This window comes from Apis laboriosa, unplaced genomic scaffold (genome assembly GCF_014066325.1).
Source record: "Apis laboriosa isolate Shangri-la unplaced genomic scaffold, ASM1406632v1 scaffold58_cov148, whole genome shotgun sequence".
In the NCBI taxonomy this organism is placed as follows: Eukaryota; Metazoa; Arthropoda; class Insecta; order Hymenoptera; family Apidae; genus Apis; species Apis laboriosa.
Window position 1 is genome coordinate 894,067 of NW_025223827.1, and position 16,162 is coordinate 910,228.

Here is a 16,162-nt window from a genome sequence, read left to right on the forward strand (position 1 = left end):
TAAAAGAAAAACGAATGTGCTTGAAATATATATACAAAATTCTTTTTTTTTCGATATTAATTTAAATATGTATCTGTTGTATCAAATGCTTTGTACATTATTTATTAAGTTAATCTTGCAAAAACAATATTTTATTTAACTTACAAACTTACAATTACAACTTAAAATATTAATTCATAGTATATTTATATACATTTTATTTGTATGAGAGCTGAATAAAAAATAATATATTGGATTTTATAATTATCTTTCATATTTATAATGAGTGACAATATTAATATAAAATATTAATATTTATTTCTTGGTATTTTTATTATATATTTAATAAGAGAAATTATTGTGTAAAGAGATTGTATAATCATCATCATTTTTTGGGATGAAAATATATATAAAGCAATCATTTAATATCTACTGATCGAATATAAAAAATTGGATTTTAATTTTAAAAATTAACTCCATACAATTTAATAATTGATTTTATACAATTTTCTTTCTTTTCATCAAAATTAAAAAATTGTTTATCTCATGATCAATTTTAAAATTTTTGAAACTTATCTTTATTATTGAAAGAATTATAAAAAAAAAGGGAGAGTGATTATATTAAAAAATAAATGTATCAAATAAAACACAATTATTTCAAATTTTAAACATCAAAAATTTTTCTTTTTATTTATAATTTTTTTTCATATTTTTTATTCATAAAAAATAACTTGGTTTTTATAAAAGTTATAAAATATTTTTCATTCAATTTTTATACACGATATTAATAAATTTGTGAGATTTAATCGATTCTACAAGACAATACAAACAAAAAAAATTGCCTCGACTGAGGCTTATTTATTATATTATAAATAATTTAAGTTTGTGTTAAAAAGAAAAGATGAAAATAAAATGTCAGTATTGTAACAGAGACAGAGCGATCTATTTGTTTTGTTTAACACAAGCTTCAATTGCTTATAATTATAACTTTAATCAATATTTTTATTTATGAACTTTTATGTATATTTTTGGAACTATTATGTATATTTTATTTAGAATCAATTTTCTAAAATTTCACAGAAATATTAACATTCTATTTATATATAATAATATAAATAAAATTGTATATATATTAAAAATTACATCATCCTTAAATCTGATTAAAATAATTATTAGTTTATTATTAGTTTGCATCCAATGCGACCGCATTGATGTTTTGATAATTGTGCCATTAGTAACTGTGTGAATACTAGAAATTTATAAACGATTTTATCTTTACAGACGGGCTCGAATTTCTTTCTATTATATTAAATTTTTTCAAATTTAATATAAATCTTAAATTTATATTCAATCTTTTACTATAATCTATAATAGTATAAAAAAATATATGATTAATTTATGATTGTAAAATAAAATTGTATATATATATATGTATATATCTTGAAATAGAAAAATATAAAAATTATTTTATATTATACACATTCGTATCATAGATACAAATGTATAAATTGTAATAAGATTTATTAGCAAACTAATATAATACGTATGATACATAATAATTTTGAATATATAATCGAATATATAAATGTTTATTTATGGAAAAACATTGCTAAGATAAATTATGATTCTTATTTTAAATGTAAATTGCTTTTACCATAGAAAATGAAGAGATTGAAAAAAATAAATAATAAATGATATATGATAGAAATAACTGTTACATACATATAAAATACATTTATATAATTCGAAATGATCATTTAGCAAATAAAGTCCTATTATTTTCGAATTTCGAACATATTTTTGTATGAGTTATTCCATTATATTTATCTAATATTATTTAATATAATTCATATAATTTATCATATAATTTATATTAAAAAAATAAATTAAAAAAATCTTAGATTGCTCATATTTTGAATATGATTTTTCTAGATTTTTTTATTTAATATACTTTGTAATATTGTAATTTTAATTTATTTACTTTTGATATATTAATATATAAAATATAATTAAAAATATTATAAAAAATATATAGTGGGGATACATAGTGGGTTTTCTTGCTGAATTGATTATATTAGCTGTATCTCCAATAATTGAAATGCTGTTAAGTTCTTATTTACTCTCATTAAATTAGTAAAAATAAACATAAATTCTTCTTCGATATGTTTCGTACGTATATAAATAAAAGAAATGTTGCCGTTTACCGACAAATCTATGTATCACATCATATAAATTTTAAATTATTATATTTACCAATTTTCATAGTCAAAAAACATATGAATTACACTTATATTGTACTATTATATCGTTTGATTGATAATTTTTATTTTTATATTTTGTATTTTTGTAGTTTAAACAGATTTTTATAAAAAAAAATATTTTTAATATATGAGTTGTGTTATTATTTTTTGACAAATATTCTTTTTAAATATTTTTAATAAATATTTTTTTTTAATCATTTTCGTATTTTGCGTACTTGAGTACTGGTTTTCATAAAAAAAAACTTAATATATCCTAATAGTCCTGATTCTGGACATTGAACGTTGTCTCCTATTATCATATAACATCTCAATCTTGTATAATCTCTATTTTCATGTCTAAACCATAATCATAAATATTAAATTCGAAATTTATCAAAATTTTTCGTTATTTTTAATATTTAATTCATTCCATTAAAAAAATAATGAATCGATAAAAAATATCTATAATCTAAAATACTTTCTAAAAAGATGGATGAAGAAGTACTAATCGTACAGTTTTTTAGTAGTTTAGAATTTAAAAAAACACTATAAAGTTGTCCTCATTATCAAATGCTAAGAAAGAAGCGAACAAAAGCAAAAACAAAAAATCCCAAAAAAATGAAATTTATTTTAAATTCGCATATATTAATAATTGAAAATAAAATAAAAAAAAATAATTGAAAAACAAAAAAAATGACAAATAGATTCGAGAAAATAAAATATTAAGCTAAGAAAGGAAAATAAAGAGATTGTCTATGATTTGTTTACAAAATAATAAAGAAGATTGGATATAAGTTGAAACTGCCAAAAATAAGCACAGCAAGTAATGATTGTATTGATTTCTCTGAGTATTCAAATAATTATATTTATGATCATTATAAATTATATTAAAATTATTCTGAATTATATTAATTTTCGATATATCAAACATTAGATGCTACTTTTTAATTCTTTTCTAAAATTTTATATCAAAATTTGATTAATTTAACGTAATTATTACGATAAATTTGAATATTTATTTTGATATCTAATATTGTTAATTTATGAATAAGGCAACATAGAAAGAATAAATTTTTATTCTTAAAGAAAAGAGAAAAAGCTTAAATGTTCGTTACTAAAGAAAAAAATACATAAAAATATGTTCGTCCTATAGAAAAAATACATAAAAATATTTACTATATTGAAACGAAATTAAATTAAATTTTTACTTATTTATTTTATTATTATTATTAGATTAAATTTTTATTTATTTATTTCTTATTTTCAACAAATACAAGCCTATACTACAAGCCTATACTACAAAATTTTTATAATTTTAAATTTTCATTTTTTATCCAATAGAATAATTTTAAAAAATAAATTAAAAATGTTTTTGAAAATTCTGTAGTAAAAAAATAACAATTCTATATATATTCTATTTATTAAAATAAAATCAGTGTTTAATTAATTCGATTGATTGAATTTATTTATCTGAATATAAAATCCTATTATTTGATCGAGAAGAATATATGGAAAATGTAATGGAGAAAATAATAAATTAATTTTAATTCTATATTATTTGTATATACTATTTATCTTCTCAAATGAAATCTTAATTTATGAAATTTTTTTTCAATTTATTTAAGATATATATGAAAATATTGAAATCATAATGGCATATCTCGTATTTTTTTTTTTTACAAAAATATTTTTCAGATATAATTTCATAAGAATATTTTTTTTTTAAAGCCTTTATGAATAATTTTGTGAATAAAATAATAAATAATAAATTTTTAACAAAAATTTGCTAAATTTTCATTTTATGTTTTTCAAATCACAAATTATTTAAATATTATTTAAATTTAAATTTATTCGATTCAAAACATTATGAAAAACTACTTGTTCATGAATAATGCTTATCAAATGATGATATATAATATTTCTAATAAACTAAATGAAAATCGAGCCCTGTCTTATCAAAGTATGATCAAATGCCCGTGCATGCCTAGTCTTCAGGCACACACACACAAAATAAAAACACATATCGAAAATAATACTAATAATCACTATGAATTCTAACGGCGGGACTTACGCTAGGTGTTGTGTTGGCTTGATTCACATGCTGGGCTGGGACATCGTCGTGAAAATAATCATCAGTCTGTGTTCCAGGTATATTTTGAGCAAAGTCCAAAAGACGACGGTTCGGGCTATCCGGTGTAGTCGGCATATCATTAGGTAAATTTGGGAAGCAAGATGAGGCGCTGCGACGATGTCGCGAGAGACTATAATGCTCATAGTTACGATAACAGCCAGGTCCGGTTTGAGCAGGTCCACGTCCGCACGCAGATTCTCCTTCGGTACTGTTACCATCCACGCCGGACATATTGTGACCTGGAAGCAGGTTCCGCGTCCGTTCTGTCTTTTACAATGCCGTTACGGTATCAACCTTGACGCAAGAATAGGCGACGATTCACTCCAATTTTTGCACTTGTCTTGAATAACATATTTTAATATAGAGAAAGAGAAAAAGAGAAGAGAAAGATACAAAGTGAGAAAGAAAGAAAAAACATGCAGCGACTTCTTTTAAGATAAACAAAATTTTTTGGTTTAAAAAATAGGATTGATTCAATAAATATGAATAATAGGAATCATGTCTCGGTTTGGTCCGGCGTGGTAGGTTGATGAATCGTTAAATGGATAAGGAGCGCAGCAAAATAAATAGGCAAAATCATATATACAAATTAACATATTAGCAATTTTTTTTCAGCCTTATGATTTCGAATTTATATACAATATATCTTTTTTCTATAATTAATATATCTCACATAGCAATATAATAAATAATTTTTTATTTTAATTAAAATAACTATTGCTGACAATATTATTATTATAGTTATATTGCTTATATAATATTGCAGTAATATTTTTAATATATATTTATATGATATGATATTAAATGTTTGATTTTTTTAATTTTATATCTGTAATTATGTACATAAATACATATATGTATACATATATAAAGTTACGCCATAAGATTTACTCTTTGAAATAAAATATTTCTGTTATATAAAATTCTAAAAATAAATAATTATTATTTTGTTTAATTTTGTGTAATTGTTATTGTATTTAGAATAATTTTGCAATTGATGAATTATGTTTTTAATTTTTTTTAGAATTTTAGAATAGAAGCTATTATGTCATTGAAATATTTATTTGTTATACTATACATGTATTACATTTATTTATTTCACTATATATGTATAAATCATGAATGTCGTAAATCTCGAAAAATTAAAAAAATCCTATTATAAATACTTAAACATAATAGTCATGCATTTGTTGAAAGTTGAAGTATAGTGACATCGAATAACTTTAAGAATTAACATAATATTTTATATATATATTTTATGAATAAAATATATTTTACGAAATATCTTAAATAAATTTTACTTTAACTACATAAAAAGTACATTTTATTAAGAATTTTATTAGTTTTTATAATATCACTATATTTATTATCTAATCTGTCTAATTGTAAAAATTGTGAATATTATATTCTGTATAATATTGTGAATGTATTCTATATATATTTTTTCTATTTTAAGAATATTTTGTACTTAAATGCTATATAATTTCGTATTATTTTATATTATTGGTATTCTATAATAATATTAATCAATATAATTTTGTAAATGTACAATATATTTAATAATAGTAACTCTTTATTAATAATAAATGCACTTATTATTAAAGTCGAAATCAATGATCGAATTATAAATTATGGATAAAATATCGTAAAATAAACTGATATATATGTATATCTATATCTATATATATATATATATATATATATATATATATATATATACATATATAACATTAATATGTCTTAAAAATTTTTGTCAACCATCCACGCCGGACATCTAATGATTTGGGGAAAGATTCATGTATTTTCTTATATCCTAATAAGTTTATTAATCTTGACATAGATATAATAAAAAGAAAAAATGATTATAATTAATGTATCAGATATTAATTGATGCTAAATCCGATACGATCATTTTAACATTTCTTTTTTTTTTTTTCTTTGTTATTTTAACAATTATTCATAAGATTTAGATAATCATAAAATCATTAGATGTTTAATTAATTTCTTTTATATTTTTATTGAAACATAGAATTTCTATGTTTTTATTTTCTTAATAAATGGAATAAAATTTATCTAATTCTATATTATAATTGACTTGTAAATAATAAATATTTTATTAAATTAAATATTCTTTTCAATAATAAAAATAAATCAAAATTCTCAATAATGTAAATATTTTACTAATTTTTTTTGTAATTATTTAAATATAATATTTCTTTCTTTTGTTTTGTTCTTTTATAATTTACTCGAAATGTCAAAATTTTACAAAACAAAGTATACTTCAATTTTATTTAGTTTTTAAAACTTATAATAAATTTATTTAATTAATTAATTGATTATAAAATTATTATAATAAAAGATCTATGTATACATCATCTTCAAATGTATAGATGTATCAAAAATGTCACTAATGTTTATTATAAACATGATATGATACGATCAAAATGATAATTAGTATAGTTTTAAATAGAATGAAATTCTCGGATACTAAGTATTAAAATAATTGATTAATTTTTAAATGAAGAAGAAACGGAGTTCTGATTTAGTCCGGCGTGGTAGGCTGCTTTCTTATCTACATCATATATCGAGAAAGTAGCATAAGCAAAAAAATACCAATAAAGAAACTGTTTACCATCCACGTCGGACATTTCATGAGTTAGAAAGATGCAATTAATTTTTTACCATTTAATCTTGATTTAAAGTCAGTATTATTTAAAATGTCAAGTATATCAGATAATAGTAATTCCAAATATAGTGATAAATCATTAATTTGAAAATTAAATTTCGGTCTGTCCGGCGTGGTAGGTTGATCGTTAGATAATTTGAGAAAGCAACAAAAAAACGAAACACTGTAACGATGCCACGAGGGACCGTAATGTTCATAGTTAGGATAACAGCCTGACCTGATCTGGGCAGGACTGCGTCCGTACACGGATTCCCCCTCCTTGCTGATACCATCCACGCCGGACATATCGTGACCTGAAAACATCTTCGGTATCCATTATGTTTTTCATTACATGCCATCAATTCATCAACCTTGACGCAGGATTAGCGAGGCTTCCATTCGAAAATATACGAAAATTATGCGATAGTGTATATGAACCGAGATATGTGAATATATGAATGGATTACGATTATAAAACTAGATGATTGTATTTTCTACGAAGCAAAATTGATAGACGAAATGAATATATCGCGACCAATAAATGACGAGTATTTCATATTATTTCCTTATATATGTATATACAATTTATGAATACTTACAATACCGCTTAAAAGTATCCGGATATTTACTTATTTTTTTATAAGATTTTTTATATGATGATTCGATTATAAAATTGCAGATAAAAGGATTTACAATAATTAGATATATTCTTTATGATCGTTACAAATATTAATAATATTAATATAACATTTATATACAATATGACATGATCAAATTTATTTTTAAAAATATATAATAATATAAATTTTTTAAATTACATGTAAACATGTAATATTTAATATTTAATAATAAACTGTTTATAATGTCCATAATATATAATACCTAGAATATTCAAAACTATTTTGCTATTTAAAATGTTTTTTATCTTATTGTACAATTTTCTTTTAGATTACAAAAAAATAAACCAAAATGGTTCAAAATATATATAATGTAAGGAAGTTTTGTTATATATGTTTTTTATACATTATAATTTCTTAAAAACATTTTTTTAAAATAATATTCTATATTGGAGTATATTATAAAAGAATCGATTTAGATTAATGATCTCTTCGATATTACGAATTATTTTTTAAACTAAAAAATAAATCAAAAAATAATTTAAATCAAATAAAGATAAATTTTCTAAATTGATATTATTTCAAGCAATGATACTCAAGTATATTTTAATATAATAAATTTTTTGTTTAAAAAATATTATTAAATTTAAAATATGTTAAAAAAATATATTATTTCCTAATTTTTTTAATAAATAATTTAATTTCATAATTTATTAATTTAAAAAAAAATGATAACTCATTAATTTCTAATTAATTTATAAATTTTGGTGAAATTTATGTAGTTATCATCCGGATATATATAAGCGGTAATGTATATATTGTACACATTACATTAATGAAAAAAATCAATGAAAGAATAATTTTATATTACAGTTTATTATAATATATTATAGTAGCAGTGTTTTTCTAAGAGTATAGTCTCACATATTACCTTGCTCCTGCGCCAGAACTGATAAATTTATCATTCTTGCGTCAGGGTTGATAAATTGTTAACGTTTTGTTAAATTATTTCTATTTTTTTTTTTGGAAATCGCATCCGTATATTAGTATTAAATAATAAATTTATGATCGGTGAAAATAATGAATAGATATTATTAGAGAAATAGAATACCAAAATCAGTATCTGGAATACGATTACACTTTGTTAACTGAATAAATTGAAATGATTATTTTTTATTTTATTATTTTATTTTATATTTATTTTTTATTTTTATATAAATAACTAAATTATTATATTAAACTATTTTTAATTAATTTATTTTTCATTAACTTTTGTAATATAAATTGGGACCATTATATTTATATTTTCGTTAATAAAAAATGAACAAGAAATTTCAGATAAAAAAATGAAATTTGCAAAATCTATATGAACGAAATCTATATGATGAAAACCTTAAATAGCATAAGAAAAAATGATCCATTAATTAAGACCATTACTTGACAAACAGCAAAACTCGCGTCGCAGCCGAGTTTTCCGAATATAACGCGAAAACTGTAATTATAACTGATGATTATAATATTGATCTTATGATGAAGAAGCACATATACTCAAAATATAGCACGTTTTAAAAATATACCAACCCCTAACATTTAAATTTTCTAATCTTCCAGTAAAAAAATCATTATGTATAGTTGTCTTTATAATAAGAAAAAAATAAATATATAAAAAATAAAACTATAAGAATACGACTTATATACGACAAATATTATACGAGAACGAATATTAAATTTTTATATATAAAATGAATCATTCTATTCTACAATAATATTATTATTTCTATAGAAAAATTAAAGTGAAGTTATATAGTTTCAAGAAAAAATATAAGATAGTTAAGCGAAATTTTTTTAAATCATGATGTTTTAGAGATTTGAAAAAAACTTTTCACTTTTTAAATAAAAATATATAATCAAAATGGAAAATATATTAATTTATTATATATAATAATAATATAATATATATATAATATATAATATTATATATGATAAATTAATATATTTTATTTATATATTATATTTATTTTATAATAGGATTATAGTATACTTATTTTCTAAATGTAAAACCTCAGATTTTATATTAATAATTATTTTTTCAAAATGAGGTATCAAAAATGAAATAAGAAAAATTCCATCTGCAATACATGAAGAAGTTTTTAGCAAAAATATATTAAAGAAAAAAGAAGTTTTGAATTTTTTTTGAATTTAAATAATTTTGCATTGAATCTAAATCTGAATGATAATCAAATAAAAAATAATATTAATATAAGTCAAAAGATTTTATAATTTTCGAACTAAACTTTTTTGAATTTTTTTTAAGAGTTATAAAACTTGCATATATTTGAATATTATATCAATCAAAGATATATCTTCAAAATTTCAATTTGTTTTTTATTCAGATGAATATAGTTTGTTTCATAATTTATCGACCTAAGAGGGAGACATTATGTATATTATCTAACAAGATAATAATTTAATTTAATTTAATATCAAATAATGATATCAAAATATAGTGAAAATATAAGAAAAATTATCAATAAATTACTTAATAAAATATTTTATTAGCATCTGATAAAACATATCATTTAAAACATAAAAAATCTTATTAGAAATATATTTATCTTTATATATGAAAGAAGATATAATTTATTGATCAGATATAATTATTATACATACGTATATACATACATACATATATATATATATATATATATTATTATTATTATTATTTATATATATATATGATAAGTATAAATTACAAGTTTCATTTGGGGTTGGTATATTTATGAAACATTATTAGAATACTATTTTTTCAATCAAATTTATCATCCCCATTGAAGAATCATCATAATTATAATCCTGAAAATTTATTTAGAATTATAAATACCTATATAAATTAGATTTAATTATAATTATAAATTATAATTTCTATATTCAATACGTTCGCGGTAATATTCTTTACCAAAAGCCCACATCATTCAATTTTTAAAGGGTTGGTATATTTTTGAATCATACCATAGAAAGAGTAGTGTGTATATCCTCCTCGTGGTCCGTCGCTTACCAGTATCGACGATGACATCGATGAGATCCATGCTTTTGGCGAAAGCGTCCCTCAGATTGATGTGATGGAACGACACGATGCTGCCTTCTCTCTTTGCCCTCTCAAGGGCCTCGCGCCTCTTAAGAGCTTTCTCTCGTCTCATCTGGTTCTTGTAGAACTCGGCGAAATTGTTAACGATAATGGGAATGGGCAACGCGATTACCAGGACACCACATATACAACACACACTGCCGATCACCTTGCCGAGCGGGGTCGTGGGGTAGATGTCGCCGTATCCGACGGTGGTCATCGTGATGCCCGCCCACCAAAAAGTTTCTGGAATGCTTATGAATTTGGTCCCGGGCTCCTCCTTCTCAGCGAAGTAAGCGAGACTCGAAAATATGAGGACGCCCATCGCCAGGAAGAGCATTAGCAGGCCCAGCTCCTTGTACGAATTACGCAAGGTGAAGCCAAGGCTCTGCAGCCCGGTCGAGTGGCGGGCCAGCTTCAGGATCCTCAGGATCCGCATTATACGAAAGATTTGCACTACCCTGCGCACGTCCTGGAACTGGTCGGTCGCGTTCTTGTTCGTCTCGACCAGGAACAGAGATACGTAATACGGCAATATTGCCAATAAGTCGATCACATTTAGACCGCCTTTGAAGAACTTCCACTTGTCTGGCGAGGCACTGAACCTAAGCAAGTACTCGAGTGTAAACCATGTGATGCATACAGCTTCCACCATAGCGAGTTGCGGATTATCTTGAAAGTTTCCCTTTTCATCATTTACTTGCATACTAGGAATGGTGTTGAGAGTTAGCGCAATCGTCGAAAGCACAATAAAGAGTATTGATATCACAGCTATCACCTGGAAAACCGATGGATCAACCAGTCAAACCAAATACATCGATCGTTCAATCCTCTATTTTATTGTGATTAAACAAAAAATAAAAAATTGTTCCTTTTGAAAACTTTCCATTTTTCCGACTATATGTTATAATTTTAATATTTTTATTCGTATGACTGTTTGTTAAACATTTGATTATCTCTTAATAATCTCTTTAATTAATAGATAATTTTATTATCTATTAATCTATTTATCTATTAATCTATTAATCTTTAAAATATCATTTAATGAAAAATATTAGAATGAAACTTAATTTTTAATCATTATTTTATGGAATTTTTATGGAAATTGTCAATGAAGTAAACTAACATGAAAAATAAAAATTTTTAACAATGATAGAAAAACGAAACTATCATAAATATTCTCTGATTATACTATCATTTATCATGATACTTAAAAAAAGTAATAAACAAGTATATTAGAAATGAGAATTCAATTGCTGTCGATTATCTATCATCAAGTATGTATATAAGAATATTTTCCAATTTATGAATTTCGGTAAAAAATACGAAGAAAAATAATGTTTTATTTAGCCTGCACTTTTATAAGCAACAATGACTACCAAAAACAGGGAAAATATTAAAAGCTCTCACTGCATGGAAGCATTCAAAAATATGTATCAAATTATACACCAATAACAATATATTTGATCACTGACAAAATAGAAGGAAAGCATAAGTAATAATTTACACGTATGAAAAAATGACAATACGAAGCAAGCAACAATTTGCGTACGTTAAGAAGCTTATTATCTCAATAGTTATTATCCTTGTAGCGAATAATGAATTTTCTCTAATGCTTCAATGATGTTATATTCGAATTACGAAAATTTGATAAAAAGATAGTAGTGCAAAAGGATCCCTTTATAGACGACTGTACGACCAAGGACAAAAAAGAATCGCTTGAAACGTTCCTGTCGTGAAACCTCCAAACGACTTCAAAACGATGTCGATAAAAGGAGGACGTAAATGCGGATTACTATAACGTTCTAAAGCATTTTCTGCGAAACTGAGGACTCGAATGAACGCAGTGAACAGAATCGCTGAAAACTGCTATAGAAACGTATAGATATCCATATATTTGCACCAAATAATATCTCGTCGTTTGAAGGCAGTCTGCCCGACGTCGCTCGACTTATACAATTTATATTTTGTACATTGCTCGGCATGCGTATTTAACACATGTTCGTTATTCCCTTCAAAACCCCGCTCCCTTTGGTCCACATCCTCGACCATCATAAGTACCCAAACTACCGATAAACTATTTATAATATCTATAAATTAGCCACGCTAGTGCAATCGCTACAAAGCGAAATCAATTCGTTGCTTTAGAGAAAGAAATTGACAAAAATTACTAGGTCTGTTTAACTGAAATAAATATAGGCGTTCGCTTTGCTTATTTGTACTATAAATAACATAAACTCGTACACTCGGAAGTGATGATTTATTTTTATATAATATATATATATATGAAAATTTTCATTAATTAATCCTTTGAATCATTGAATCTAATTAAAGTCAATATTTCATTTCGACTTATTTATTTCTATTTTTAATACGTAAAACAAATTTATTTATATTAAAAATTTATTTAGAATATAAATTGCAGAGTTAGTACATTTACGAAGTTCAATAAAAAATAATTCATTCATAAATTCAATTTTATCTGATTTATTTAATCAATATTATCTAAATAATCGATCATTAAATCATTAAGATTAAAAATCATTCAATCGATAAATTAAAAGAGTTACAAATAAATATGTATGAAATAAATAAATAAATATATAATTAAATAAATGATTAATTATAATTATTTAAAATAACTTAAGTATAAATGTAATCTATATGAATATCTAATATGATTACAAAGGATTAATATGTTATTGATATTTAAAATATCATTTATAATATATTAAATTTTAAAAGAATAATATTTATTCTTATTAATTTAAAAGAATAAAAGAAACAATATTTTTGTAAATATTGTTTTATTTATCAAGCTAAAGTAATTTTGCTTCCGAGTGTGTAAAATTGGTGCAAGTTCAAAAGCAAAAAGTGAAGAAAAAAAGGAAGATAAGAAAGAGCTGTTGCATCCACAGCTTATCATGCAATTAACTGCGATGCTTTTCGCGAATACGCTAAATTTCTGTTATAAAAAGTCGATATCTCGAAACTATATATTATATTTAGATTAAAAATACATAAAAAATAATTGATTAAGCTTGCATCAGTGCAAACTTGTGCAAAACACTTGTTGTGCATGATTAAAAGTCGTTGCAGAAAGCTGTGTTATGCAATTCATTTTTTTTTTTTTGTAATACGATTAAATTGATAAAAAAGAAAAGATTCGAAGAAAAAATTGAAGCTAATATGTTTGTTACAAAAACATTGTAAATTTGTTGAAATTCAAAAGAATTGATGTGCTTAAAGTGCAATCGATGAAAAATATAAACTATATTTCTATATTATTCCAAAATATATTGAAGATCGATTGATGATGGATTACTCACAGCTTTTGTTTATTCTCGCAATTGTGCTATGAAAATAATTCGTTATAAATGAATGTTAATTAAATAGATTAATAAGTTTTCAATATTTAAAAATTTTATAAATAAGAAATGTCTATAGTAAATATTTATATATAAAATTCTTTTATTATTATTGGATTAGTGAAAAAGTTATTTTTTATTCTACTAATAATAAAATGTCGTTAATTATGATATATTCAATTTTAAATAAAATTATTTAATCTTTTATAATCATAAAATTCTTAAATTATCGTCTAAACTTAAAAATCAATTTAGATTCAATAGTTGTCAAATTGCATATAGCATTTGTATAAAAATAAAATATATAAAATGTTTGACAATGTCTGTTTTTAATCAATCAATTATAAATTGTTAAAACAATATTTCATGTATTTAAATTTTTGTACATAAAAAAAAATTAAAAAACATTTTATTTTTCAAACAAAAATATTTGTAGTATTTAGTGCGTTTGTAATGTCAAAGTTGGAAATTTATCGAATTTCGTAATAAAAATTTTGAAATAAATTTTTATCAAAAAAAATATTATTGATTAAAAATTTTCTTTCAAAGAAATTATTATCTTAAATTATTTATACAAAATTTATATTGTTTCACAAATCATATATATTTATGTAAGGATTTCAATAAAATAATTTTCTTTTGTAATTGTAAATTAAACATTATTTTTTCACCAATCTAATACATGTATCAATTTTATAAATATTTTGATATAATTAATTAATACAAATTATTTTATCATGCACATATTGCCAAATACATTATTTTTTAATATTATTTTTTATTTTTCAATTAAATAAAGTCATACTTGTTAACACTTTGGCGCATGTCATTTTCTAGAAACAAAGCAAATACAAATAGAAACTATAATACTTAATGATGCAATTTTTTTTTTTTGTATTATAATACACCAAATATTTAAGCTTTGAATATATATACAGATAAAGCAAAAAACTGCAGCAATTCCGCTCAAATCATTCGATATATTTTTTTATCTTTTCTTTTTTTGAAAAAATAAATAATTATCATTGCATAATTATTTTATCAAAAATATATTTATGTTTTTCTAAGAAAGAAACTATAGATTGATGGAATCTTTTATACTTAGTACTTTTATGTGTTATATAAATTGAAATGCTACAATTCAAATCTTATAAACGTAAAAAAAAAACATGTATAAAAAATATAAATTTGTTACTGAGAAAAAAATATAATATATAATTTTAATATATTATTAATCAATGTGGAATTTATTATAATAATATTCTATTACTATTATTATAGTAATTTTATTATTCATCAAAAAGTATATATAATCCAAATAAAATAATTGTCGAGTAATTACACTTGAGTATTGTTTGATATTATTTCCTTTGCATGCAGAAAATGACTTTCTACACGTTAACTAGTATGTACTCTTGTTATGTATATATATATATATATATGTATGTGTGTGTGTGTGTGATTTATGCGAATTTTTTAAAATTTTACATTAAATATATAATACAAAAAATATATTATTGCATTAATATCGAAACTTTTTTTTTCAATATTATTTATTACTAAATATTATTAATAAATAATATAATTAAAAATTATTGTTAAAAATAATTACAAAAATAATTACGTTTTATGTTATAAACAATAGATGTTTTCATGTTATTCATTGTAATTTTTAAAATATAATTCATTTAATAAAAGACCTTCATGATAGATAGTTTATAATTATTAAAATGCTAATAATTATCAAAATCATTTATGATATATTAAGCGCTAGTTTTAATATTGCTGAATAAAATATATAAATATTTTATTTTTATTAAACTTTACGTTAATTTTATAATATAACAATAATATAAATATAACTTAATTATTTGTTGTATGTTATTTGTTACAAAAAGTAAATAAATAAATTTATCACATTAAATATTCCTTCAATTATACATAAAATTATAATTTTATATTAAAAATATAAATATTATATTAAAAATATTAATTTTAAAAATATTAAAATATTTTTTCTAAAAAATATAAAATCTAA

General features: G+C 22.0%; 1 protein-coding gene across 9 annotated transcripts in view; it reads right to left on the reverse strand.

The window, feature by feature from the left end:
* The window catches only part of LOC122717791 (potassium voltage-gated channel protein Shab), a 71,201-nt gene that overhangs the window by 40,072 nt on the left and 14,967 nt on the right, over nt 1-16,162 (reverse strand). For 8 of the 9 annotated variants that reach the window (XR_006347246.1, XR_006347248.1, XR_006347247.1 and 5 more), the window contains exons 3-4: nt 10,688-11,534; nt 4,291-4,589 (exon numbers count right to left, since the gene is read on the reverse strand). Coding sequence is in view for 6 of the 9 variants with exons in the window: in XM_043942187.1 (XP_043798122.1) it covers nt 4,291-4,589; nt 10,688-11,534 (1,146 nt within the window). In the remaining 3 variants the exon portion in view is untranslated. Of the gene's footprint in view, nt 1-4,290; nt 4,590-7,253; nt 7,330-10,687; nt 11,535-16,162 lie in introns of all 9 variants that reach the window. The other variant, XM_043942189.1, reaches the window with a different exon arrangement.